The sequence below is a fragment of the Nelusetta ayraudi genome, unplaced genomic scaffold (assembly GCF_046127955.1).
Source record: "Nelusetta ayraudi isolate G7.1 ecotype Tasmania unplaced genomic scaffold, CSIRO-AGI_Nayr_v1 ptg000007l, whole genome shotgun sequence".
NCBI lineage: Eukaryota > Metazoa > Chordata > Actinopteri > Tetraodontiformes > Monacanthidae > Nelusetta > Nelusetta ayraudi.
In genome coordinates this window covers 5171325-5199215 of record NW_027466057.1, presented here as the reverse complement: position 1 = coordinate 5199215, position 27891 = coordinate 5171325, and the positions used below count along the sequence as shown (strand labels likewise).

Genomic DNA, 27891 nt, shown 5'->3' with positions numbered 1-27891 from the left:
GCCTCCGAAAGTGTCCATTCAGCTTCCGCCTCAACATTCACTCCCTCCTCCTTTCACGCTCACGCGTAGCAAATGCCCCGCCCTTCCCCTAATGTGCAATAGGTGTGCATGACTTGCATGACTTGCGAGATTGTTATGATAGCCGGACAGTGACGCTCTGTCTTCTTGACTGGCACCTTCAATTCTGAATGGATGCCACAGCCTGTTCTTCACGATGTGCTGCAGCTCCTCTCCCAAGTCCAAATGTATGAGGTTTACTACAGTAGCTGCATTTCAATCACAGTTTTTCGCAAATTAAAAGCGCCATTTCTAAAATTTCGACAAAGTACAAATGCGATTTGCAGGTGTTTCCATTGAATGGTGTGAAGCGCGTAAGCTGTAATTCTTGTAAAATCTCATCATGCAACAACCCACTTTGAGGAGGATGGAGGTACAAAACATTTTGCGATAAATCTGCATTTCAATGTTGTTTGCTGTCAAAAATCGTTATGTTTTTCTCTTTGATTACTTGTAATAAATATTCCGTCACCTCCTGACGTAACACATAACGTGCCATTTTCACTTGGAGTGAACTGGTCACGTCCGTATAAATGCGAAAAAAGTGTTTCCATGACACTTTTGCAATATATCTTTACATGGATAGGTCTGAAAAACCACCTCATGAAAGTGTGAAAAATCCTTTTAGCAGTATTTGAGAGGTTTTTTTCTAAGTTTATGTGTTTCCATTAGCAGTTTATTGCAGTATTTAGGTTCTGTGCAATCTAGGGGGAATGGAAACGCAACTATTGACATGACTGAATTGCGAACCTCAAGAGTCTCGGTGGTTGCCGGTTTAACCTCCTCAAACCAGAATGGATGTGTTGGCGTACATACAAATTGCGCAGCGTCAGTGACGTCATACCGGCACCACAGTAAACAAACCCTGTAGGAACGTGTTGCCATCACGGTGGCAACAGAAGAGAAAAATGTCTCTTCCACTTGGGTCGGTGTGCAGTACAGGCATTCGGGGGTGGGGGGTTGCTGAAGTTTGTTCCCTGCAAGAATGCTTTAAAGGCGATGAAAGACTGGACTGGGATGCTGGATGAGGACAAATCATCAGGGGCTGGTGGGGGGAGAAAGAGAAAACTGGCTGCGGAGGAGCATTCAGAAATTCAGCTCAAACCTCAAGCGCTGACAATGAAAGCGAGCCAGAACAGTTGTTTGTGTTGGCACAGGTCCCCCTAAAATTAGCCCATCTCCTGCTGACAGAGGTTGCTCAATACCGCCCCGTTGAATGCCAGCGTGTATAATGCTGTGAGGTTTGCTGCCTCCTCCCCCTCCAGTCCTGCGTTGCTCTCAATAATTGGTGGAAAAAGTGAGTTTTTCTGCTGGGAACACTTGTCAAGCATCATCTCTTGTCGGCGGGGTGAAGGGCAGCAGCTGAACGAAGGAGTGTTTAGTCTGGAGCCCCTCTCCTGGGGATGCACTTCTCTGCACCAGGAAGTCGTCATCGGAGCTCCTTCCCTCTGCAGAACAGGCTGCTAGTGAGCAGCTAATGGGTCAAGTCACAGTGGGCTGTCAGACAGAGCATACCTGTCCGGACCTCGAGGACTCGCCTGCAAATGTACCCCTACATTGAAGACAATATTTGACGCAAATACACACAGAAACAATAGTCAAATCTTCTGTGACCTAGACAAATCCAGAGTGCAGCGTGGACTTATTAAGCACCTGCACCCCGCTCTGGTGTTTAGCCCAGGGGTTAATGGGTCCCTCTGCTTCCAGTGCTCTTCAGCCTCCCGAGCATCCCTCGGCGTCTGCATGTTTATCCGACGGCCGCGTGCAGCCGTTTGTTTGTGGGCATCTTGAATCTTACTTTGTGTTAAGTGCTCAGCTGAGAAGGAGATGCGCAGAAGAGACTGGGCCATCACGGCAGCCCTCGCTTCCTGGCAGACAGCTTTCGCGAGCCTCTCCCTGCCTGGTTGGCTGGACTCCAGCTCTGGGCGAGATGGGCGAGAGCATCACCAAGACTTGTCCAGGTCACTCTTTAGTTTTATCTGCCCTTTATTAGAATATCTAACTTTTAAATGCCGAGCTTAATTTGTGAATTTTCTTTGTTTAATCAGATCTAGTTGACATTTTCACATTTAGCAGAGAACGATAATACATCATTTACAGAGCGTTTCTGTTTAAGTGGCGTTGGCAAGCGTTTAGTTGAAGACCATGGTTGGTACCTCTACTACTCACGACACATTGGTTCCTGTAGTGCCTCTTTCCCATAGGTTATAAACCAGGAGTCATAAATTATTGGTCTCCAGCTGTAAGGGGCCTGAGGTGCAGACCCATCAGTGTCAGTCTTCTGAGAGTGACGGGAGCAGAGTGAGAGCCGCACCTCGTATGGCCTCTATAGTCATTCGCTCCTTCTAACACACACATACCCACCTTCTGAAAGTTACGAGCTGGGAGGTTGAGGCAGCGGTTAACATGACCTTGGACGAACTGGCCCATGTCCGGCCGTCTTTGATGTCCTTTTGCCACTATTAGATAATACCTCCAAGCACATATTTAGCTCTCAGCTGGGCTGTATATCTTCTGCGGCTGAGCCAAATGGAATACAGATTTATTTGGCTCTTGCATGACAGTGGGGTTCTCCCGCAGCTACTTTTGGGGTTGCCACCTTAACCGAGACCTGAAGATGAACTCGGTTTCTTCGACATCCGATCCCACCTATTCTTTCCCACTACGCGCTCCTGGCGTGTGCCAGTGTCTGGTGTTACAGGATCTGTGCTGCCAGTAACTATAGACTCCAACGCAGAGCTGCTGACCTTTCCTAAGTGTTTTCCATCGCTCGCGTCTGAAAGCTCGCAAAGCTCCCAGATTTATGATTTGCATAGCCAAAAGAGGGAGCTTTCACTTTTAACGCGTGCAGATTCCGGACCGACTATTTGACTTGCAAACCTGCACGGCCCCCGTCTTTATTCACAGCGTACAGCCGCCACCTTGCTTTAGTGCTCATCTCCTTGCACTGGAGGTGCTTACTCTCCTCGTTGCTAACTCGATCAGAAACCGCATGGAGTGTGGCCAGCATCCGACTCCCCCAACAGCACCCCCACACCCACCCCCACCCCAACCAGGCCATTATCCCGTCTGTCTCGGTAAACAGACCATTAGCAGACAGAGCTCGTGGAGCCCAGATCACTATTGTTTCCCTCCTGGAGATCTGTACAAATATTGATTTTCTCTTGAAGCATGAGTCAAAATAAGCGCGTGCTGTAGTCGACTGGAGGCTTTTTTACTTGCGGGGTGAGTCATTTCTGACCCAGAGAGGGGTGGGGGTGGAGGGCGAGGGGGGCAGCATTACAGAATGACAGAGTCGGAGAAACATTTGCCTTGTGTGTATTCTGGTCATCTGAATGCGGTCTGCTTTTAGTGTTATTGTTTTCTCTCTCTGGGCCCCGCGCCAGGCAGACGAGTCGTCTCCGCCCGAGATGAACCCAGGCCAGGCCAGGCCAGGCCAGACCGGGCCAGCGCTAGCGAAGGAGACACCGGCGGCAGGCGGGCAAAGGGAACTCCTGGGATAACGGCTTCTGTGGCCTCCAGGTTTATTTGTGTCGCAGCCTAGAGGCGACCGGGTCGGCACCCAGCAGAGAGCGGGGTGACGCCTGCCGACCGTTTTAAACACTCGCCGGCCCGTGCGGAGCTTTCGGCGCCATCTTGAGTCACGTTGCCTTGATTTGACTATGACGGGGCTCCTTACCAACGCCCTGTGTGCACTCGGTTTACGTGCGTTTTCCCCATAAACAACAGCAGCAGACCCAAAGCTGCTCCCCTGCTTCCCCCCCAAAACCCCCTGGAGCAAGAGGGCCTGGCGATGTACAGGGGGATTAGCTGGCTCATTTTCCCCTCTTAAGAGCTGGAGAAAGAAAACAAACTCCCGTCTTGTGGGTCTCCGGCTGTGGAAACCTGCCACACATGCAGTTCATGGTAGGAAGGTCTTCTCCACTCTGATGTACGACCTTATCGCCCTCCCCTCACCGCACCTTCCTCTGCCTTTTTTTGCGCTTATGCCCCGCCTCCTCCATAACTCCTTTCCCATCTCTCCGTCTAATTGAAATCCTCTTTTGCCTCTCGCCCATTGATGAGGTGCTTCGGTAACTGATATCTGTGGAGAAAGACCCCTCCCGGGAAAACCCGACTCTTCCTCCTGCCGTTTCGGTTCCCAGAATGCTACATCCAACTGTCGAGGCTGCGTGCCGCCGTGTGCAGTGGGTGTGCCGCGCGCCCGCAGCCATTCGCTGAACAGCATATGTCCTCCCATTGTTTACAGCCCCATTTGGTTAACGGCGACGCTGATGTCATGCCATTATCCCCGGCCCCCTCCCCTCCCCGTCGGTTCTCCGGGGGGCATGGTGATCATGTAGCAGCTCAGGAGACGAGAGAAAGATGCTCTCTGTTATCCGTAGGCCAGCTTGGTGTGTGTGTGTGTGTGTGTGTGTGTGTGTGTGTGTGTGTGTGTGTGTGTGTGTGTGTGTGTGTGTGTGTGTGTGTGTGTGTGTCCAAGCCGGCAGAGCAGCTGAGTGATCCGCAGACAGCCTCTACTGCCCCCAGCAGGCGAAATGCAGGAGGTGCATGGCTGAGACACAAGGGAACCCTGGACGAGAAGTGACAGGTGACTCCTGGAGCAGGAAGTCATGTTGAAATATGGGGGAAGTAGTTGCACAATATGCGCAATCGGAGGGTCGTCTCCAAACTGTTGGTAGCAGCGAGCTGCCACCTTGAGGACAGCTCGCAGATTGTCAGTCACTCTAAACAACAGCGCATGTCTTTAAGCGTCGATGTCAAGTGTTACGCAAACCCCCGTGTTGACACTTAAACATGGTCTCCTCTCTAACAAGTGACGCTCACATCCGCCTCCCCGCTCCTTCCGACTCTTTTGCGCCGTTGAGGCTGTCAGTGATGGCGATAAGGACCCACGGTAACGGATAAGAGGCCTGCAGGCGCCCGTGTGCAAAACGTGACCGCGCCGAGCCCCACCTCGGCACAGAGCACGGAGATAATCCGCAGGACGGTGGGGCCGGGTTAATAGCTGCGGCTCTGTCTCTCACACACCCGCACATCCCAGAGGAAGCCGCACTCAGTGGAAAGGAGTGCGACCTCTGACCTGTGGCGATGAAAGAGCGCCGCTGACGGATATAGTATACCTGTGAGAGCACTCTTGTGTCTGCGGGGGTTTCTGTTGTTCCGGACTTGCGTTTCCCCCATCTAGATTCACACGTCCCGCCGCTGCTCCTGCTGCTCAAATTCGGGGTTCGCTTCAGGCATTGGGACAAACAGCTCTGCCTTTGGGTAAATTTTGTTTTTTTGTGGACGCACACAAACGCCAGGCGTGCGCGTCCCACACACAATGTGCTCACTGTCTCCCGCAAGGGTTGGAGGCGGGGGGGGGGGGTACATTTTCTCTCGGGGTCGGGTGTAGAGAAGGGAGGGGCAGATGGGGTAGCAGCGGCGCGAGTGAAACCCGAGCCCCCCGAGGAATGCAGAAGGTGTTTTTGGAGGGCTGGAGCGGAGTTTGGGCTCGGCTTGAAGGGTAAGATGGGTGATTAGAGGGTGACAGCTGAGAGCTGACCCCTCTATAATGACAAATCATCTGGCAGGTGTGTGGCTCTGCGCCCCCCCCCCCCCCCCTTCTCCGCCACCCCCTCACCCCCCAGCTCCCATAGCTTTCAGGCCAGGAATCCTCCACCGCTCGTTGCAGTGCTAAAGGAAGACATCCGGACGCTCATACCGTCACACAGCAGCCCCACGCCTGGCCTTTCACAAACACGGGACAGCCTCTGCTGCAGAAATAGCCTGGCCCTGTGCTGTCAGTTGCCCCCTTCGTGCCCTCCACGCACCACTTTTAGCAGGACGGCTGTAATAAACAAAGCTAATGAGACTGCAAGTCCTTGAAGCAGGCTCAGGTACGGTGGGGCTGCATTGATTTTTAGTTGCCGATGCCCTTTTTTTCCTTCTTCTTCTTCTCCTTCCAATGTAGTAACCATGGAGTTTGATCTCCTTGACGGCCTGAAAGTCAGCAGGCCCTCTTTTTTTGAGGTCGTGAATCATGCTGACGACAAGCCTGAACCCAAAAAGCCTCTAATCTTTTACCAAAGCAAAAACAAAAGCTGACCCCAAATCCGTTAGGCTGATGTGAGCGCGGACAGGTGCCAAGCCGAGGGGCTGAGCTGGGGGTCACGCCGCTTTGAAGGGGAACAGTAAGAGTGGCGGCGCTCCTCTTGACGTCTCTCCCAAAATCCCATTGACTCAAGACGTCGGCCCCGTGTTTACTCTCACATTGTGGGAGCCAGCGAGGCTTTCCTTTTGAAGTCGCTTTCTATATGGCGAGCAGGAATGTCAAGTCTTCATCAGCGAACGCCGCCAGACCGCATGCGCTAAGTCCACAGCGAGTGCTGTTTACGACTGCGTCAGAACGGCCCATTGTCCCCGCGCGTCTGCCCTGTGGTTTCCTCGCGCTGATTAAGTGTCGCTGAGGAGACGTAGCAGCGCTCCAGTCCTCCTCCTCTTTTCCAGCCGCTCTGGGCTCTGACAGCTGTTCCGAATCCACTTCCTGTCATCTGACTGAGTCTAGACTCAAGGCCCCCATGTCGCACCTCCATCTGGTATCGCCTGTTTTTCTCCACGAGGGCCCGTCTTCAGCTGATATTTTCTCAAAAAACACTATGTTCAACAGGCGCCATTGCTGAGCCAAACACAGAAAGAGAAGCCACGCGCGTTCAGCTGGAAATCGTGCAGAACCTGCCAGAAGATTTTTTGCCACTTATCTTTTCACTTTGAATTAGGGATGGGATTGCGCAGCATGCTGCAGGCAGCTGGAGGTTTCTTCAGGAAAATCCCTGACTATTATTAGCATTAGCAGCCGACATTGCCCAGGTATTTTAAAGGTTCCATACGAGAAGTGGAAACATGCTGCTAGTACTCAGCACTTGTGATGTTGCGCTAGGCTGGACAGGAGTGGGCGAGAGCAGATGGAGATGAACGAAGCACTTCATCCTGCTTTGGTTTTGTTTTTTAAGGAGAAGAAGTCTCAAGCTCTTGATTTCTTACTAACATACCAACAACTTGCATATGTTGCTCACAGCGAAGCATCAGACTAATGTAAATCATTCTTTTGACTTTGTGCGCCGGTGGAAACCCCCCGACTCAAACGCCCCGCGGTAATCGTCTGACACGCACGCTCTAGTTGTGCGTCAGTCAGTTGTCTTCATCACCTGCAACCGTCTTTTCCCACTCTCCACCCACCACCCCCGCAGAGCAACATAATGGCCCAGTCCAAAGTGACCCATATTTACCCAATAAAACAAGGCTTTGAAAAGACTCGTATCGGGTTGCAGCTAATGCTTCAGTGGGGCCCAGAGAGTGAAAGATGTTACCGGACGGAACGGCTTGAGTTTCAGGGTTCCTGCGAACAAAAGGCAGTCCAGTCCTCCGAGAGAAAAGGGAGAAAGAGGGGATTGGGGGGCGGGGTGGGGGTGGGTAGGGAGGTAGCATCAGATTGGCGTGAAGCGTGGGGATTACAGCCTGCCGTTAGTCATCCTCTGACAATTAGAAACAACAAAAAATCTAGACATTTTAGGTCGCCGCTCCTGCGTTTTCTCCTGCCCATGTGAAAAAATAAACCGAGTTAATCTGCTGTACCTGCACGCACTGGGCTGCAACGCTAAAGCAAGATGGCGGACCCAGGCGGCGAGTTAATGGAGCAGAACTGAACTAACCCCGGGAGTTTGGGGTGAGCAGAGGGCAGTCAGGGTTGGTTTAAGAGGAGAGTGTCTGGGATGATGATACCCATAGGTGATTTCCACTTTATTGACTCCCTCCTCTTTTTACTTCCCACCCCAGCCCCCGCCCACTGACACCACTCTTCCTCCATCTCCTTCATGTTCTCTCTCTCTTTTTTTCTTCCCCTCCTCCTCTCTCTTGCTTTCGCTCTCCCTCCTTAGGGGCAGGCATGTATAAAGTTACACAGAGCTCTCAGCTTTCTTGGAAGGAATGACCACATGAGTAGCTTGGGGATTAGATTAGCAGGAAGAGCAGACTTAGCCAGGCTGTAAATAGCCCACTTTTTTCACCATTAAAAAGGGCCCGGTACAATATAATCAATAGATAGCACTCATCAGATGCAGGAAGCCATATGAGAAGATCTCCCTCAAGTGCTCTGAAGGACGGGCTACAGCAGCTTGGCCCTAATGAAGTTATTATTAATCACTGGCCCTCCTGTTTTGAACTTGCGTGTTGTTGCTCTAGTGGGTGTTGAGTGGTCATTGTGTGCAAGATCTGACCGACCGATCTTATGGGCACTCTTCACTGGGACTCTGTGGGGCAAGTCAAGGTCATCCTGTGTGACATGATGTCGCATGGCCTAGTGTTGTAGTATTTGAGGTCGGTCTTGGTCTCCAGACCACTTTTTAAGGGTCTCTGTGTCTGTGACTCTGAGGCATTTTTACTCGGTTTTGACGAGAACCCTAACGTGGCCTCTGCGCTGGACCAGAGATGGGCTGAGTTGCAACAAACGTGAACGAAAATCATCCCAATGTCTTTTTTTCCCCCATATAGTCTATCATCTGTTTTTTTCTGCAGGCAATTTCTGCAACAATTGAAAAAAGGTTCCACTAGTGATCCGTTACTCTGTGAAGCAGTTTGAATGGGCCCAGATATCACAGAAGTCCCCCAGTGCTCTTAGTGTCCCTTTCACGGGAGCAGAGCTGCAAAGCCTGACTTGTGTAAAGCTTTAGCCCACCCTGTTGACTTCTGCAGGGTGGAGTGGGGGTGATGGGGTGGGGGGGGGCTGTATTGACAGGCAGGCCAAGATGTTGTCTCACTCGCTCTATGACTCTTGTTTTCGTAAGTTTTTGATTTCAGGTCCTTGAAAAAAAAAGAGTAAATTAGTGATGAACTTGTGTGCAGCTTTCCTGCTATGGCAACATGCATTAGACGGTGGGATTAGAGTGGGCAGGGAGACGGCTCTCTCTCTCACACACACACACACACACACACACACACACACACACACACACACAGAAACAATTCAAAAGTGCAAGGCATCCTTCACTGACAAGATGTGGAGGCTAAATTAACAGCTCAAATGTTTTTCCTGTCTGCGATCGAAAGTGAAAATAAACAGTGCTTTTGGCTTCGCCCAGGAACCTGAAAAGAGGCACTGGCAGGAGACATCTGTAAGCACTTACAAAATAAAAGACACCCATAATACTTTAATAGAGCCATGTTGGAGAGGCTTTTAGACGCGGGGTGTTCCAGTGTTGGTGTATGGGTACGTCTGTCGTCACTGATCTCATCAAAGGGCCAAAGGGGGCAGCGCAGAGCCAGAGAAAACAACGTCAAGTGTGGATTTAACGAAGAATAAACGTGCACTCGAGTTACTCCCGCAGGATCTAGTTTTGAGAGCAGCTCTGGGAACTGCCAATCAGTCACGCCCACATTATTTACAAAATAGTTCAGCACTTGTCACCCACCACGGCTCTCTTGTGTTCTCAGGTATTTGAACCATGTGCGGGCGGCCATGCCCCAGGACACAGCTGGAGGATACACCTCAGCCCTGGCGTGTCACCGGGCCATTCAAGACGCACTCAGCGGGCTGCTGCTTCTTCAAGGGTGACCGTGTCCACGACTCGGCCGGAGAGATGTTGCCAGGATGACTTGAGGACTGTAGGAGTGCACCGCTTCCTTCATGGCAGAAGCTGCGGTGTACCGTGCTGGCTGATGTTCGATGATCTTGGTGTCATATTTTTTTTACACTGTGTTTATTTTATATTTAAATGACTGACAGCAGACACAAGGACTCTATTATTATTTTATAATTTTTAATTTCAAAGAGCTCATCTCGGAAACATGATCTTTGCTGATTTTGGAAGTAAAACTGTGATTAAATTGTGATTAAAAAAAAAAAAAAGTCTTGAAGATACCAGTTAAATGTTCCCTTGTCTGGAATCAGACTGTTATCCTTATATTCATCACAGCGATGGGGTCACGTGGAATCTGGAGCGTCTTCACACTTCTGTCTCTTTGGGGCTGGTTCTTCTGAAGGCTCTGCTGATAGAGAACGTTTCAAAAATGAACACTTCTGGTTTTGCCTTGACACTACAACTCCGGCAACAACAGCATTCTACATACAACATGAATTAGGTGGCCATTTACCTCTTAACTAGACCTACATATGCAAGGTAATTTAAAGTCAACTATGCAACATTTCCTTTCCCGTGGTTTTCTGTCAGAAACGTGTCCCTAACCTGCCATTCAATTCCTCAGAAAAGTCCATGCAACTGTTTTGCTCATCCCTCATTTCAGAAATGGTGTGCTAAAACAAACAGTTCTGGACATGGGCCCTTTGTGATGTCACAAATGACGCTGATACTGCTCTCAAATTAGTGACAACACAACCAGAGAGATGTTCTTTGCAAAGCTCCTCTGCCTTCCTGACTATTTCCTGCAAAATTGCGTACTGTTTTTAACTTTTTGATGACAATAAATCTCACCTGTTAATTCAGGACAGCGGCTGAAAAGCACCTCTTTGGGGAGTGAGAATCTCACACACATCATGTCTTTATTGGGTGCGACGTTGCGCACGAAATGCACGGAGCAGCGGTTCTCCAGAGGGACTCCCAGGCTGAGGGAGGCCTTCCTCATCACGTCCGCTTCAGGATTGTCATCTTTAGAGAAGCAGTAGCAGTGCACTGTTGGTAGGTTCTCGTCATACAGGTGCTCCTCTGGCAGCAAACCCCTGAACGCATCCAGGAACTCCAGAGCCAAAGCCGGCAGGTTCATCACGAGGTGAACGTTGACTTTGTCTTTGAGCAGCGCAGGCAGCTCCTGCTTCACGGGCCCCTGGATGAAGGCTCTGCCGTCCAGGTTGTACGTCCTCACTTTTTTCTCCACCTTGTTGAGTTTGCCGTTGTGCTGCAGCCACCTGTAGGACTCCGGGTTCAGGTCGTTGGCCAAGACATTTGCGCCTCGGCGGGCGGCCGGGATGGCGAAAGGACCAACGCCGGCAAACACGTCAAACACTGTGTCGCCACGCTTGAGGAGATCCACCACCCTCTGGTGCTCCGTGCTCAGCCGGGGGTTCCAGTAGACGCTGGAGAAATCAAACTCGTACGTCACCCCGTTCTCTTTCACCTGGAGACGGAAAAGAACATAGTAAGCGCTGATGGAAGATCAAGATACTTGATAAATGTACTGTGTGAAAGTGCACGTTTAACCTACTTTAGCAACCATGTTTTCCTCTCCTGCGAGCACTTGCATCTTGAAGTTGCGGTACGTTGAGTCAATCATGTTTGTCTTATTGACCACACAGGTTACACCGGGGTTTTTGTCCATGATGACTTGTCCTGAAAAAAGCAAATTGATGAAGAACTTTAATGATTGAATTGTTGAGTGATTCACGCTGCCACCTCACGGCAAGAAGGTTGTGGGCTGGATTTGGGCCTGGGAACTTTCTGTGAGGAGTTTGCATGTTCTACCTGTGTCCCACAGTCCAAAAACATGCATGTGAGAAGCTTTGGAAATTCTAAATTGTCCGTAGGTGTGTTTGTGACAGAGCGAATGGCTGTTTGTTTTTGTTTAATTAAAATAATTAAAAATATATCCATTTGAATTATCAGTGATGTCTTGCTCACCTATGAGGTTCTTGTACGGGAGCTGGTGGTCTCTGAGGTTCATGTGCGCGATGTGTCCCACTCGGCTGAACGATGACGTCACATCCTGGCCCTGGGGGAGCACGGCCTCCAGCACCTCCTCGCTCTTCAGGTTGTGATAGGTGAGCTGCAGCTCGTAGTCGTGCAAATCCTCCGCCACGTTGAACGACCTCAGGGCCTCGGCTTCGGCTTCACTGAAGGAGCCTGGCGAGGACACTTTGTGAGGGTCCAGCAGCACCAAGCGGAAGTCACTGCAGCCCTCTTGATCTTGAACCACCCGGGGCACCCCTGGCCGCTGGATGGTCGACTTCTTCAGACTCTTCGCCACTTTGTTTAGGACTCCAGTCGGCACTCGCAGAGCTGGGACGGTGATGGTCTGTGTGAAGGCCTCTTTATCCAGCACAGTCATGCCCCGGACCTCTGGAGGGGGTCGGTACAGCTTAGGCTCCATTATGAGCTTCGGAGCGAAGCGAGAACAAACCGAGGCTGGAGAGCTAAAGCTCCGGTATACCGAGACAACTTTATGGTTTCCTTGGCTTAATTCGTGTGCTAGTACTCTGCAGAGAAAACTGAAATCACAAGAACAAAATATAATTGAACTGTGAACACTGATAGTCAACTATTTAGAAAGATGTATTTTGGCTTTAGAAAAAGTCTAATTCAGCGCTCACCTCCACATCCTTCGGGCTCAGGCATGCTTTGTTGACGTCATCAGGGAGCGACAATAGCCAACTGGTGATTGGTCGAGCAAGGCAATCCCTTTTCCCTGGTTGGACAACCTTCCGCATGACGTATTTAGTGCGACCCGGAAGTTGAGTCACTTGATCCCGCCCAGACGTAATCAACAACAGAAGGCAGCTGACAAGAAAGTATAAGGAGGAGTTGAACGTTGATATGTTGTTACAAGTCTGCAGGGTTTTTAGGTCGCTGTCACTGGACGCAGCGGTTTTAGCACAGATAGTTAGTTTGTACCGTTCCCCGTAAAAAAAAAAAATAATAAAAAAAAAGAGAGAGAGAGAGAGAGAGAGAGAGAAAAGAAAAGAAAAAACATAAAGAAAAAAAAATGAGCATTAATGGAAATGCTGACGTGAACACCGAAAGTGCAGTCACGGAAGACTCAGAAACTGCACCTTTGTTAAATAATGTAAGTACTGACACAGCTGAACTCGGAGAAACGTCAACGTATGAATTTTAATTGATTTTAAGATTATCACTGCAGTTTCTCCTTCCGTCACTGTTGAACCAGTAATTAGATACCGTAGATACGCTGACCTTGACAGGCATCACATGCAGTCATGCCTTTTGGTTTTCTCTTTGAATTCTGCCTTTGTCAGCACTTTCATACGAAAGCAGAAGTTAACCGTGAATGTGCTCTGCTTTTTATTTTTATTTTTTACAGAGAGGATATAACGTTATTGATTAAGTTTAATTTTAAAAATGAGTTTTTGATTTTGATTTTTAAATCAGCATGCCACGTATGCAATCAAAGATGCAAGCCTCCAGCTGTTTCTTATTTCCATACAGTGAAATGCAAATCAATGAACTTTTAAAGTTTGAACATGTGCTGTGGCTGGCTAGATAGATAGTTTCTATCAGAAAAATGCATTTATTTATTTATTTGTATGTATTTTAAAATACATGGTGTTCACATCACTTAATATAATGCTGATAGCAGCAGTCATCAGAAGCTCAAGTAATTCAAGTTTAAGCCGTCCGAGACTTGTAGCTGAGCCTTGAAGTTTGCAATTCTTAATTGATGGTAAAGTTCTGTCATTTATTGCCAACTCCAAAGTATTTTAGATCGTTTCTGATTATTACAGCTGATGAATTATAGATTTTGCCAGTATCTAATATACTGTATGTTTTGTATAATTCCAGATAAATTGACTTAATTGGCGGCATTATATCCCGCATGGCGTCATTGTTTACTTCCTGTCTTCAGTACAGTAAACCAGAATGAATCGGATTCGGCTGCTCACAGGTCAATCCATGCTTGTTGTGACACTGACACCATAGTTGCTGCTCAACTCTCCAGGATATCCCCTATTAAAGGGGTCAAGCAGTTTGGGCAGCTCCCCTTATCCGAAGCTCAGGCAGCTGTCCAACAGTCAGCAGCACAAATCCCACTCCATGCATTCTCATATGAGTTCCCTGATCAGGCATACCGCCACCATTCTGTCTCATTGACATCCGTCATCAGGCTCAATTCTGTTACAAGCCCCTAACACAAACAAATAACTGTTTCCTCATCTCCTTTTTCTTATTGTTGAGCTCTTTATTTTGAACTAAATGTCAGTGGTGCTCTCGGTGCAGGGATCAGCTCCGCCAAGAGCCAGAGGAGCCTCCTTTGCCTCCTCCGTGTTTAACTTGATGAATGCCATCATGGGCAGCGGTATACTGGGTCTGGCTTATGCAATGGCCAATACTGGTATCATAGCTTTTTGGTAAGAATGCATTCACACCTTTAACTACCATGCACGCAACTGTCTGCTACCTTGTAAGTAAATCAGACACAATAACATATGCAGTTGAACTAATATCTGTTCTACATTCATTTCCTCATAAGCATCCTGTTGATAATAGTGGCCAGTCTGGCTGCTTACTCCATACACCTCCTCCTGAAGCTTTGTGATCAAACGGGTGGGTGAATATTATTAAAAGTTCTAATTTTGTTTAATGTATATAATTTGGTCCTGAACCTTCTCATGAGACACATCTGTCTGTTCTATTAGTTTACTGCTTTTGTTTCCAAATCTGCCAGGACTAGATGTCGCAATAAGGACTAATTTACATCTACATTCCACCGCAGGGTGAGCTTATTAAATCAGACACAGGCCACACAACAACTGTTTAATATAATCCATAGACTTGAGCGTGTAAACACATATGGCAAAGGCATAATGGAGTTAGCACATACAAATAGACAAAAGCAGAAATGCATCAGCAGAGAACACGAGCGTACTTGGTAAAAACAAAAAAAAACAAAAACGTCCATAAAACCAACAACATTAAAAGCAGACAATACAAAAGCGCATCCAAGACCTGAACGCTTATACACAGAACCAACACTGACAGGCACAATTTGCAAGACAAGCAAGAAAATCAAAACAAAAAGGCACGCTGCAGAGGCTCTGTGAAAACTAGATGGCACAGACACACAAACTTGTCAGGAATGCGAAAATGTGCTGCTTGATTTAAGAAAAGAAAAAAAAACGGTCCAAAATCTGAGCATCATTCATCTAATTTTGATTTAAAAATTGAAAACGGAAAAGAAGCAAAAAAAAATCTAATTTTCTTGCTGTCCCATCTTGTGTATGAAAGGACAATACAGGAGTTCAGCAGACTTTTTTATAGTGTTGTTCAGTGTTCTCTCAAGAGGTAGATAGTTGATTCTCCATTGTTTTTTTTATGTCTGTTTTGAAAGGTATCAATTCGTATGAAGATATCGGAGAGAAAGCCTTGCAAAAGCCCGGAAAAGTAGGTTGACATTGGAATTATTAATTAATCTTAACTTCAAATTTCCAGAAAACATTATTTTTAAGTAACAATGTTGATGCTTATTGTTGTAGGTTATTGCTGGGGTTGCTATTATCATCCAAAATATAGGTGGTAAGTTTATCCCTTTTTCACATTTGCATTAAATACTCCCAAGACTTAACTGTGGGAGTTTTTTTTTTATACCCATTATTTGTCCTGCTGGTCAGATGTTCAGTTTATTTTGGTTGCAGTGCCTCCTACTGGTGATTAAAGGCAGAGTCCACCCCTGTGGTCAGATTCCCCCCCACATACCTCCCTATAAGGCCATTATGCAGATTCCTTGATAACCTTTGACCGCGTCGCCACCATCACCTCGGCCTCTCGTAGCCGAGCCTGAAACCCGACTACTGGTCTAATTGATCACTGACGCTCAACCCACCCAGGGTGGAGTGACCCGGTGGGACCCCCCCCCCCCCACTCCTACTCGCCATTTCCCCGACACATTCCCCCACTCCTCCCAAAGCACGGGCCGTCTCCGTCCAGCCCCTCGCTGCTCCTCAGACGGCGGTAGCGAGCCGAGTCGATAGCTCCTCCGCAGTCGTTAGTGGCACAGCTGAGTGGATTACTGCACTGCCCTCTGGTATGTGTTGTGGTTTACCCAGCATGGGGCCCGCATGTGCGCCAGTGTTGGAGCCTGCACTCCAAGCATGCGCCTATCTGCACCCCGGCCTCCTGTTTTATAAGAGTGCAATTAGCCTCACTCTGGGTAAACATTCATGTGCTCTCCTAAAGCCTTGATGGGCCAATTGACCTTAATTAGTGAGCAGCCCAGGGCTGTTGCAATGCGCCACTCCCCTCACTCTTAATGAAGCCAAAGTGGCTCTGTCCTGCGTTGAACGTGCGCTCCTACCGTTCATTGACCACACATGGGGGCTGCTTGATTTATTTACATTTATGTAGATTATAACAGCTGTCTCTTCTCCACCTAAGGGCTCCCATTTTAGAGACGTAAGTATCAGGAATTCTCTTGCTGTTGTGTTAACAGTAATCGAGTGCATGTCAGTGCATCTGTATGGGTGTTTGTGTGTTTCTAATTCATTTTTGGTGTGTTTTTGTTTCAAAAACATCACCTGCCTCTGATTAACCTCTTATTGACAGATTCTACCCCTTAATAGCATCTCACAGAGTGATTGTCCCTGCTTGTGTGGGCTGGTGGGGTTTTTTAAAGGAATTCTCCTTTATAAACAAAGACAGGATCTGAGGGATTACGGCCTTGGTTTATTTAACGGTGAGTGCAGGACCTGTCCCTGGGGCAGTGAAGTCCCAGCTCGCTCCAGCTCAGTCTCGCTTCGCAAACCCCGAAATCCTGCGACTCACCTCAACAGTAACTCGACTCGCGACTAACTGCGCACTGCGTCCAAATCCCTGTACCGCCGGTAAAGCCCCCTCCACCTGGCGCAATCCCTGTCTTCCGTTTTGCTGTTTTTCCGAGTGCCGCCGCGACCCTCAGGAAGTGACCTCGATCGCCCCTCTGATTGGCTCAGCGTGGAAGGATGTTGGAGCCTGTCGGAGGCAGATAATATCCTGTTTCCTCGCGAGGCGGAGCGAGGCGAGACACACCTGGATTAGCGCTGGCGATCATTATTGTTAGCATTCCACGCAATTCCTCGTGCGGCCTGCCACCCCTGTGTCCTCCAGCGCTGGCAGGCTCACATCATGTCTGCTCCTCTGCACCGAGGGCTTTGCCGGTGATCCCCTTGAGCTGCCTGCCCCACCCATCTGCATTAACTCAGAGCTGCAGTTCCCCCCGCCGCCCTGCTTTCCAATTCCCTCCACTGGAAAACCCACATGGCCCTCACACGGTGGCCTCGGAGAGCCGCGGCAACCTTCAGTTTTGTGACGACTGTGTGCTGTTTGACGTGAATATAAGTCTGAACCTTTTATCCTCTTTCCTTTAGCCATGTCATCCTATTTGTTCATCCTGAAGTCAGAGCTTCCCGCTGCCATCAGGACCTTCCTGAGCCCAGACAGCGCAGGGTGGGTATCCATCAGCAACCAGGACCTGCTCAGTGCTCTAGTGGTAGCGTGTCCGCACTGAGACTGGGAGGTTTTGGGTTCAATTCCACGTCCGGGTCATACCAAAGAAAATGGTAAATGTAAAAATGGTACCCATTGCCTCCCTGCTTGGCACTCAGTATTCAGGGTTGGACTTTAGATCAACGCATTTGACCAGTGGATGGGTCAAATGTGGAGAACAAATTTTGTATCATTCGGGATGTAACAATAGCTGGGACTTTAACTATAACTTTATCCAATCGGCATTCAAATAATCAAACCATTCTTGCACTTGGACAGCAAATGAGCCAATCTGTACCCTGATGACATGTATTGATCCTTCAGACTCTACACTAAACCTTTCAATGCTTCACCGATTTAGTTTGCTGTACAACCTTTTGACTGTGAGCAAAGAATCTAGCTAGGTGTGTGTGTGTGTGTGTGTGTGTGTGTGTGTGTGTGTGTGTGTGTGTGTGTGTGTGTGTGTGTGTGTGTGTGTGTGTGTGTGTGTGTGTGTGTGTGTGTGTGTGTGGGCGCATTTCATTGGCCTACGTGGACGAGCCCGCTGCTCCTCGTCACCGGGCCAAGAATGTAACTTCGATCACTTTATTATCGGTCACACTGGTTTAAGTGAGAGTTGTAGCTGCTCTCGGCCCAATCCATCAACATGCGAGTCTTCCACGCACAGCTGCTTTGTATTAGCGCCCTCCTTTCACCCCCAAAATCTCTCGCACATGTTCCCCCCGGAATCAGACTGATACAAGGGGATATCAGTTTTGCCATTCTAATTACAGCTCGCTGCGGATGGAAACAAAACATTTCTGCTAATGAGCAGCTCCGAGACGTTAGTGGAGGCACGATCCAGCCCGCCCGTAAGCGTAGACAAAACGGCTTGTTGTGTGTTTAAAAAACGTGTTCCTCCTTTCTGCCTCGTTTGCCGTAACACGCCGCAGCAAAAACACAATTTCTCCCAATCTCTTTTGGGTTTTCGTCTGCCTCAAAGGGGACGGGGGGCTGCCCCGGTGCACTCTTGTTCCTCCTGTTTGAGCTGGGCAGAAGAGAGCAGATGTGGATTTGTGCAGCGTCGGCTGGATTTGTGCTGATCTTCACACCGCGCCGGAGACAGAATCGTTGGCGGCCAGACACGAACCCTAACCCAGAGCTATCCAGCACCATCCTGCGTCTTGTTATAGCATGAAATGTCCCACATTTCACGGGCTGTCTAGTATCCTGCACCTTTTACAGTAAGCTACAGGCCGGATCCATGCGGTGGAGGAGATTTTCCTACATCCCCAGGTCTGCATAAAAAGTATGTTACGGTCTAGAGGAGGGTTAGTGAAGCTGTTTGCCGTGCACTGCGGCTAAACTTGGAAGATCTTGACAGGAGAGAGTTTGCTGGGTCAGAGCAGAGGCCTGAGCGGCCAGGCGGCCGGTAACGGGGGGAGGGGACAGGGCCCATAGACCAGAGGTGGGGAAACTTTTTGACTGGTGGGGCCACAATAGGTTCTAAAATGTGACTGGAGCAGGAGCAGATGGATGGAGTGTTTGGATGACCCACCTCATAGGAGACAAAAATATATCATAGGATATGTAGAAAACATGCTTTAATGCATTACAACAAAATATGTGTCTTCCTTATTGAAATGACTCTTAAAACACTGAAGAAATGGATGAAATGCAGCTGTTTCATGACTTACTTACTATAAATATAATTTCTTCAACTTCAGCCGGCCGCATATGGCCCCCGGGCCTTAGTTTGCCCTCATCTGCCGTAGACGCAGAGGCGAATCCATCAGCACCCACGGTACGGCCGCAGCTGTGAAACTGCCAAACGGGGGTCAGTGGGTGTTGATGTGGTCCAAGCAGGTGCTGCTGACTGTGGGAGCCCCATAAAGAGCGGCGGAGCCAGTCCCCGCTGACCCCGGCAGCGGCTAGCAGCAACCCCTCCTGGCCGACCCCGACCCCGGCGGAGCCAGCATGCCTTCCACATGTGTCACCTTTCGACGCCGCCTCTTTCCTCCAGCTCCCATATCCCGAATAAACCACCCAGGCTGTCCCCCAAGCATAGGAAAATATTATTATCCCCTCTATTTTACAAAAAAAAGGCAGAAGAAGAAGAAGAAGAGAGAGGAAAAAATAGCCCTCTGCAAGTGAAAATGCGGTCTCGAATGACAGAGTGGCACAGCGTTTGCATGTGAATTACATAATTGTTATGGTTCGCAAGCGCTAAAGCCCTTAATTCGTACCACATGATGAATCTGTCACTTTGTATTTGAGCGAAAAATGGAGGCAAGTTTTCCAGAGCTGCTCCTTTTTTAAAGGCAGTGAGGATTCCTCTCTGCCATCCGTGACGCCTGCAGAATGCCAGCGTGCAATTACTGGAAATGTGGTTTGGTTCATCTTTTGCCTTTTTTTTTTTTTTTTTCAGAAATGCCTGGTACGAAGATGGCAGGTTGCTCCTGATCCTGGTGACACTGTGTGTTGTTCTGCCTCTGGCCATGCTGCCTAAAATTGGTAAGGACGGAGCAGCGTACGACCTCCTCATTTTCATTTTCCACCGCTTGGAAATGTTTTGTTTTTATTCCCCGTCTTTGTTTTGGCCTTTCACCGGTGGCAGGCTTCCTGGGCTACACCAGCAGTCTGGCCTTCCTCTTCGTCCTCTACTTCGTTGTTGTGGTGAGTGGAAATAAACTCCCGATCTGCTCTTGTTTTCATTTGTTTCTGTCCTCTTGACGTACTTGCGCTCCCTCTTCCAGATTGTGGTGAAGAAGTGGTCCATCCCCTGCCCGCTGTCTCGCAATGTGACCACACTCTCTGGCGCCTTCCAGGTAACTACAACAATAACAACAACAATAGTTGTGTGTGATACTTAAAACTCCTTATGAGTCGCCATTCTCGCTTAGACATATGAATTTCCCTTTGTCACTAGAACCTTGAAAGGTTGGTAAAAGGTCATCTCCTTAAAAGGCACCATCGGATTGGAATGACCTCCCTTTTTTTGCGCTCTATTACATCTTTTCATGGTTTCAGCAGTTCACTTTACTCTCACCTCAAAACAAATTGCTTGTGTTTTTAATTTGTTGATTTATTTTTTTATATGCCTTTTTCTACTTTCTTTATTGCTGTTATGTTTTTATGTTAACCTCATTGTTCCTGTTATTCAATTTGTATATTCTGTATGCTAGACTTATGTGGGTAGGGGTATTTGTTATATGTTCTGTATGTCTATATTGTAATGTAATGTTGTATATGTTTTCTTGGGACCCCCTTGAAATTGAGATGGTACGTCTCAAGAGGCCTTTCGTAAATTCAAAAATACGGCCAGTCTGGTATCGGCGGTTGTCTGGATTAGCAGGGAAGCCCTCCAGACTGAGGATGATGAGGAGCAGAGGAGGCTGCAGGGAGCCGTGAACGCTGCCTTTTCTTTTCCCTGAAGGGGAAGGAAGTTGAGGTGACCCGGCACCAGTCTGGAAATGACCTCTGGCCTTTTTGAATTATACAGATTACGGTATCGCAAAAGAGCGGTGCAGACTTAAAGGTGGTTGTTGTAGTTTTTTTTTTTTTTTTTTTTTTGCTCCGAAGCCAAAGTCTAAGCTCAAAGACTCTCCGTCTGCCCCTGCAGAAGGCTCACACCCTCTTCCCTCTCTTCTTTTCTCCCTCTCTCTCTCCCAAGCAGATATCCAATTCCACTGAGTCAGAATGTACGCCCAAACTCTTTGTCGTCTCCAGTAAGGTACGTGCATGAGTCCCGTGCGGGTTTCGTCGTGCTGCGCATGCGGGCAGCAGAGTGAGAAGTTGTTGAAAGTAGCATTTGACTCTGCTGACAAGCCGCACTCCAACGAGAGTCGGAGTGCCTCTGCTCGGAACCCGAGGGCGGTGCACAGCTGCAGCTAATGTTGAAGTCACACCTAAAAGGCCACGAGGCAGGCGGAGTCCCACACAGCTCGCGCGCGGCTTCTTTATTTTAAAACTCAAAACTCAGTATTGTCTCATGAGAAAAACTGAAAGTCACGCTTTCAAATGTTCTACAATCCAATCTGTTGCGTATACTAAATGGAAATTGTGGCTCCGTTGACCCGCCTGCCCTCAGCGCCCCTGCGCCGCAGTGTGAGCTGATAATTTGTGAATGACGACCGCTTCCCGTTGCAGAGTGCCTACGCCATTCCCACCATGGCCTTCTCCTTCTTGTGCCACACGGCCGTCCTGCCCATCTACTGCGAGCTGGACAGGTGAGAGCCACTGCGTTTCCATGACAGTTTTTCGCAAAATAAAAGCATTACATCTCATATTTCCACAAAGTGCAATTGCGATTTGCAGGTGTTTCCACTGAATGGTGTGAAGCGCATAAGCCGTAATTCACGTCAAAATCTGAACCTTCATCTCCTTGTGCCTTTCAGACCTTCCAAAGGAAAAATGCAAAACGTGACCAACGTCAGCATCTGCCTCAGCGTGCTGCTGTACCTCGTCTCTTCCGTCTTCGGCTACCTCACCTTCTACGGTAGGACCCTCGACACCTGACCGCCGCCACCCTCGCCTCGGCCTCTTCTCACCCCGACCCCTCCCGTGCACATGCCTGCGCTCTCTCTCTCTCTCTCCGCTCGTAGCTCACGTGGAGTCGGAGTTGCTGCTCGGTTACGACAAGTATCTGCCTCACGACATTGTAGTGATGACAGTTCGACTGGCCATCCTGCTGTCCGTTCTGCTGACCGTGCCCCTCATTCACTTCCCTGTGAGTGTAAAGTTCCTGTTCTTCGTCCTCCTCTCAATAGCTCAAAAGAATTCTATTTTTTTCTCCCCCATAAATAGATGTCTGGTCACTTCCTGTTTGTACATCTTGAGACAAAATAGCAACAGTCTCACTGCCTCCAACCTCCCACTCCACTTTCTTTTTCTGCAGAATCTGTATGCACTCTGTGGTTGAGTGTCTTTACAGTGACCTTTGTTTGTGTGTGTGCGCTGCAGGCTCGTAAGGCCACCCTCTTGCTGCTCTTCGGAAGGCGCCCTTTCTCCTGGCCGATCCACATCGTCGCGACTCTAACCATCGTGGGCGTGGTGCTGCTGATGGCCATTTTTGTGCCAGATATCAGAAATGTGTTTGGAGTTGTCGGTATGTGGTTTCTTTTCTCCTTCTTCTCCTTAAAAGCAAAGCAAAGAAAAGTGAAATAAACAGACATTGAAAGCAGCCCAAGATCGAAGTCGCAATGTCACTGCTCCATCTCATCGACCGCAGTGGCTAAAATTGCATTATGTGCTCATGCATAATTAACGGCGCGGCGCTCAGACGCTTTATAAAGCTGATATCAGCCAGGCGTACAGAATGTCGGCCGGAACATTCAGATGCCTTTTCTGTCTCTTTTACTAGGATCCACAACTTCCAGCTGCCTGCTCTTCATTTTCCCAGGAATCTTCTACCTCAAGATCAGCAACTCGTCTCGCAGATCTTTTGACTCCATTGGGGTAAATGCAAAATTAATTTAAAAAAATTAAGAAGTATCGACAAACAACACTTTTAAATGTAGTTCTAGTACTTTAATAAGGTGACCTCAGTGCTTTCACTGTCTTATTCTGTTTTCCATGATGCTCACTGTATTTTTATTCTCTTTCTGTCCCCAGGCTGCTTTTCTGGTGGTGTTTGGGGTAATAATGGGGATCTTTAGCCTCTCTGTAATTGCCATCACATGGTCACTGAACACCTAACAGCTTCAACCCAATCCGACCCACCCACTACTTGGATATGCACACCTCACCTACTGCCGAAAATTAAATACAATAGTGGAAAAAAGGGAAAAACGTGCCAGTGTAGCAGAATCAGCAGAATCTCACTGAAATAGAAAGTGTACTGTGTTACTTCCTTCCAACTTGACACTTTATTCATGGTGCTCTTCAGTCACAGACCAGAGTTGGTGACAATTCTGATCACCTTTGCACTTGTTTTCTTTGTATTGACTTTGGTGCAGACACTTGGATAAGAGGGTTTTTGTACATTTCCCCAATGTTCATATCATAAACCTTTCACATTCTTCTGTATAAAAATAATAATGCACCTTATGTAAGCGGATTAGTATATGAAAGTTGATCAAGCCAATGTTGATTTTAACACTTAGAGAAATCACCAAGTTTCCCCCCCCCCCCTCAAATCAAGTATTTTCTCTGGGATTTCTTCTTCCAAGAATGTGTTTTATCTGTGTAACTGTTTGCAACACCACTCACAATCCAAACCTCAGGTGCCACTAATTGCGATAACTTTATTTTTGAGATGACCAAAAAATGTAAATCAGAATTTACCGTGTGGCTTTAATGTAAAATAAGAACATTTTTGTATTGACATCTATTAAAAGGAAAACAATGTACTCTGTCAGTTTGCTTGGCTCAGCCATCATCTTGTCTCTATCAGTGCTGCGGAAAGCTCGTCCGTCTGACTCGTCACATTCACAGCCGTGAGCTTTGATTGGCAGCCGCGGTCTCGACGCGGAGCCCCGCTCCTCTGACATTTTGCTGTCGAAGTCCAGCCTGCGGCAAATGAAAGCCACATGCTCGGTATGTTTCCAATCGCAATGCTGTTTAGATTGTCTTCGTCCAGCCTCTGGAACCTACAGGCAGCCGACGGCTGCTTTTAATCAAGGGCATTAGGCAGAGCAGGCCCATTGTCCCTGCGGAAAGCAGTGGCTGCTCACTCGTGCTTCACGCCCCTCAGGGGAGGTTCCCCAGTGCAGGACTAAAGCTCTGACCTCCACCCTCCACTCCTGTCTTGAGAAGCACAACACAACCTCAAACTAAAACTTTATATCATGTGGTATCTCATCGTATATCAAGGACATAGTTGATAAGAATAGATGAAGTATAATCAAAGTAAAAAAGCACTTGAAATGTTAAATATACTGTATATGTATTAAGGAATTAGCAGTTTGCGCCTGCAGCAGAGAGGTTTGTCCTACCATATAAATCTTCATTAGGAGGCTGATGTTGCCTTGGGTTATGGGCCCCTTCTGACAGCCACTGGGTGATTAATTGAGTAGATGTAAGGAGAGAGAGAGAGAGAGAGAAAAAAAAAACAACAGTGAACATGGATGTTATTGGGTAACTTTTTTTGTAACTTATTTTATATCCTTTTGGATTAAAAAGCAGTTTTGATGAAATTGTCGAAATTCATCCCAGACATGGAAATCAACTATTGGAATGAGGAATTATTGGGGGGGGAGTCAATAAATGAACTTGGTTATGTGTCACATCCAGTGTTGACAGATGGAAAAAAAATAATAAAATATCATGGTTGGATGCAGTTCAGTCTCTCACCTTGTTTGTAGCGGCGCAAAGCCTTTGGACTGAAAAGTCGCCATTTGTAACACAAGACTGCCTCCTAGCGTCCTCGCGCTATTTTCCTGCGTCGAGTTTTATTTTCCCTCTTCGTTGACGTCGTCTCAGCTCAGGAAATCCTTACTGAGAGGTGATACCACAGATGCTTCATCCCAGCTTTATCGTGTGCTGGAAACGTCCACATTTCCACTGAGCTGTTTTGAAGGCAGCCTGGCGTGTGTCCTCAGCTGAGGTGGGAGTGTTTTTGTTTTGTTAAACTCACTCACACCCCCGGGGCCCGTGTCCAGCAGTCTGACAACAGCGGCTCCCTGGGTTCGAGAGCGCGGAGAGAGAGGCTGAGGAGGGACTGTAGGCTGAACCCGATCCCCTGTTGGCAGCCTGTTGTGTTGTTTTAAAAGGTGTTGCCTGTTTACTCTGAAGAATGATGGCTAAAGAGCACGCTTTCTGCACGTCCGGGGATCCAAAGTACTGAAAAATAATTTTCAAATCCTTAGGAATATCTTCTACACAATCATGCCCTTTTTTTTTTCTTCTTTTTTTTTTAGTTTGTTTTCTTCTGAGACGGCACAGTCAGCTGGTACAAGTGACATTTAGGAAGTTCTCTAAGATTGGAATTATTATATTCTTATTATTTTCTTTTGGACATTAGGGACAGCGTTTCCCATCTCCAAACTGTCTTGCAAAAGTACCTTTGCATTATTATTATTATTATTATTATTATTATTATTATTATTATTTTACAATGATTCAAACTAAAATCAAATGTGTAGCATTTTGAAGCAGTGAATACACCAAAACAGCATGAAGACAAAGCATGTAAAGACGAATAAACTATCAAACCAATTACAGCCCTCAAAATCCTTTAACGCAAACAATTCCATGCCACAGTGACGATGTGTTTATCAGTTAATGACTTATAAATTGGAGGGTATTTACCAGCCCACTCCAGAGATGTGTGTGTCTATTCATCAGACAAAAGGTTGCGAACCTCTGGTTTCGATTTTCTGCCTCTGCAGGCTTCACTTAAAGAGTCTGCGGTGAGGTCACTGCAGTCCCCGTACTAGGCGCTTATTGGCAGAGAGCTAGGAGTTGCACTTCCTCATCCTGTTTGCCATTCCAAAAGCATAATCACATCAAACCAAATATTCAACAGGTATGGCGGACGTCAGGAAGTGCAGCCGAAGCTGAGACCCCGCACATCTGCTTTCTGTTTACCCGCAAAATCTTGTTCAACAGACATTCCTCATTGAACGTCGCTTAGGGGTCTTTTCACGTAAGCCCTGTAACGCCGCTTAGCCTGATGAGTGGTTTTCCGTTTGGTCACGGCGGCCGACTGTAACTCGGCTCTTGATACACAAGTGTCACTGATGACGAAGCGCTTCCATCTAAATTATCTCCCTGTCCGTCTCATCGCTGCGTCGTCTTCATTCCATGATGTCTCCATTCAGGCGGCACATGTTCTGGTCTCGCCTTTGCCACAACACCGCCGGATACCTGAAATTTTCACATCGGACATCCAGAAAAACCTGTGTTGAAAAGCTCCATTCTGAGGCATTTTCAGACAGTCATACTTATCAACCAACCAGCAGCCTGTTAATTGTGACAAAAGCAGGAAGTCACGGCTCAGCGAGCGCAGCTGCCATTTAAAACCACAGAAGATAAGGCAGGAGTGAATGTGGATGGAAGGGCTTTTACCAAAACTGGCTTTGGGTAAGTTGGTTTAGCTACACACAGTGGTGTATCGTTGCTCGCCATGGTGCTGTGACTTGTGTTCGATATCCCTGCTCCCCTTAATATGCACCTCCCTATTCCTATTTGGCTCAACTGGCAGTGGGGAAAAGTTATTGGACCACTTTCCATCAGATATGGAGTTGGACAATCAACTGCTTAAAAAAAAAAAAAAAGACTGTGTTTAATAGATGCTTTAGATGGAAATGTACAATAACATTTAACGTTCCATCTGGCAAGTTAAAGTCCCACTGGAAGGTGGAATAATGTTTTACTTCTAAATATCCTCCTTTCATTCATTTGCATTGATGAATTAAGACTGCTGCTAGAAGCTGCTCTTCTACAGAGGTGGATCCTCAACTAAGGCGTTCTTCTACTAGCCCTGCACGGCTAGTGCCAGGCGTTCACGGTACGGGACAGCTCGGTTGAAAGGCATTTCCATAAGCCTGACCTGTACCTGAGCGTGGGCGGAGTCATGGTTGCAAGGACAAACCGAAGGTCCTTGTTACTTGCTTCTTTCAGGCCAATTAACATCAGCTGTGACATGCTGTGTTTGTGTAGACGGGCGATGTCCTTCAGCTTACGTGTCAGAACAGCGAGACCTGCACAGGGCTGCCTTTCATCAACAACAGCTGTGTGCGGCAAACGTACTGCTTTCTTGAATGAAAACCTTATTAACAGGAAGAGTTGTTTGACCAACTCATCGCCTTTCAGTCCACCGTCGGGGCAAACACAATCGCCGCCACACAAAGACGCAGAGATGGACCGAGCCCCGGGAACTGCTGTCACCATTGTCAGCGGGATGATTGAACTCTCACGGGGAAAAATAAAGACTGTTCAATGTTGTCAGGGCAGACATGGAGGTCAGGAGTGACACAGCTCTTTGTTGGATGGCAAGTGGTTCAGCAGGGCTGCGCTGCCAAGCAGAACTTCAGACATGGGGAGGCTTCTTTGCGGAGGCCCAGTTGGTCAGCGGCATGATATCGGGTTCAGTCCCAGTGATTCCCATCAGTTATGGACTGAGCTCTTAATGCGGCCCTTGACGCCTCACTGGCGCAGGGGCCACACTGCCTCACATCTGGAGTCAATTACTCTGGAGGGGCTCTGACATATAGACCCTCCTCCCAGAGCCCCATCACCCAACGTGTTCATGCTCTGCTGTCCGGTCAGTTCTGACTGAGTCTCTCCCTCCCTTCTCCACCCCCTCTCTCCATTCATTCCTCTGCTTTTCACAACAAAACTTTTTTTCCATTTCCTCCTCTTCCCAACGGCCTTAAACACACACTCTTATTCATTCAATTTAAAAACACTGACCGCTAAAACAGGAATAACAGGAATATGATGGTTCCAAGACTAACCACATAAAAGTTCATAACAATGATTAACTTTGTTCTATCTTTTGTCAAAGAAAAGCTCTAGCGGTACAGCTGCCTCAAAGGTACAGTGGTTGAGATACACTAAAATCCCCATATTATGTAACTGTATCCACAACTTAAGCAGAGCAGCTTTTCACTGTTATCAAAGAACTGTTGCAAAGAAATAAAATAAAATAAATTGTTGCTTCGCATTATAACTGATGCTTTGTTGGACCTTCCAAATATTTACAAGGGACAAAACTAGGCTGAATTAACGC

At 47.8% G+C, this 27891-nt stretch overlaps 3 protein-coding genes across 7 annotated transcripts in view; 2 read left to right on the top strand and 1 right to left on the bottom strand.

Moving 5' to 3' along the window:
• The window catches only part of mnat1 (MNAT1 component of CDK activating kinase), a 31039-nt gene extending 21096 nt beyond the window's left edge, over window positions 1–9943 (top strand). For both annotated transcript variants that reach the window (XM_076018068.1, XM_076018067.1), the window contains one exon: window positions 9529–9943. In XM_076018068.1, the coding sequence (XP_075874183.1) occupies window positions 9529–9649 (121 nt within the window). In that variant the 3' untranslated portion in view covers window positions 9650–9943. The remainder of the gene's footprint in view (window positions 1–9528) is intronic.
• Window positions 9796–12472, bottom strand: trmt5 (tRNA methyltransferase 5). 2 transcript variants are annotated; one of them, XM_076018062.1, is made up of 5 exons: window positions 12356–12472; window positions 11667–12253; window positions 11254–11378; window positions 10527–11166; window positions 9796–10083 (listed from the first exon to the last, which is right to left on the bottom strand). In XM_076018062.1, the coding sequence occupies exons 1-5, from the start codon at window positions 12361–12363 to the stop codon at window positions 10019–10021; spliced, it is 1425 nt and encodes a 474-aa protein (XP_075874177.1). In that variant the 5' UTR covers window positions 12364–12472; the 3' UTR covers window positions 9796–10018. The 2 variants fall into 2 exon arrangements, with proteins under 2 accessions (XP_075874177.1, XP_075874178.1); XM_076018063.1 differs by having other exon boundaries at window positions 9796–10080.
• On the top strand, window positions 12367–22941 carry slc38a6 (solute carrier family 38 member 6). 3 transcript variants are annotated; one of them, XM_076018066.1, is made up of 17 exons: window positions 12367–12828; window positions 13563–13665; window positions 13998–14128; window positions 14251–14324; window positions 15109–15161; window positions 15254–15293; window positions 17120–17198; window positions 19645–19730; window positions 19834–19892; window positions 19973–20044; window positions 20890–20949; window positions 21366–21445; window positions 21614–21714; window positions 21821–21945; window positions 22179–22323; window positions 22579–22673; window positions 22830–22941. In XM_076018066.1, exons 3-17 carry the CDS (start codon window positions 14055–14057, stop codon window positions 22911–22913), a joined length of 1227 nt encoding a protein of 408 aa, XP_075874181.1. In that variant the 5' UTR covers window positions 12367–12828; window positions 13563–13665; window positions 13998–14054; the 3' UTR covers window positions 22914–22941. The 3 variants fall into 3 exon arrangements, with proteins under 3 accessions (XP_075874181.1, XP_075874179.1, XP_075874180.1); XM_076018064.1 differs by lacking the exon at window positions 13563–13665 and having other exon boundaries at window positions 12369–12828; XM_076018065.1 differs by lacking the exon at window positions 13563–13665 and having other exon boundaries at window positions 12373–12828; window positions 20893–20949.
• Window positions 22942–27891: the final 4950 nt, after the last annotated feature.

Excerpts from the sequence above, each read along its gene's own strand:
- trmt5 (XM_076018062.1), bottom strand. Across the intron at positions 11,379-11,666 it reads CCCGTACAAGAACCTCATAG|GACAAGTCATCATGGACAAA; the intron begins GTGAGCAAGACA and ends TGCTTTTTTCAG. Across the intron at positions 11,167-11,253 it reads AGGAAAACATGGTTGCTAAA|GTGAAAGAGAACGGGGTGAC; the intron begins GTAGGTTAAACG and ends TTCCGTCTCCAG.
- slc38a6 (XM_076018064.1), top strand. The coding sequence starts at position 12,748 with ATGAGCATTAATGGAAATGCTGACGTGAACACCGAAAGTGCAGTCACG. Across the intron at positions 14,325-15,108 it reads GAAGCTTTGTGATCAAACGG|GTATCAATTCGTATGAAGAT; the intron begins GTGGGTGAATAT and ends CTGTTTTGAAAG. Across the intron at positions 21,446-21,613 it reads ATCTACTGCGAGCTGGACAG|ACCTTCCAAAGGAAAAATGC; the intron begins GTGAGAGCCACT and ends TGTGCCTTTCAG.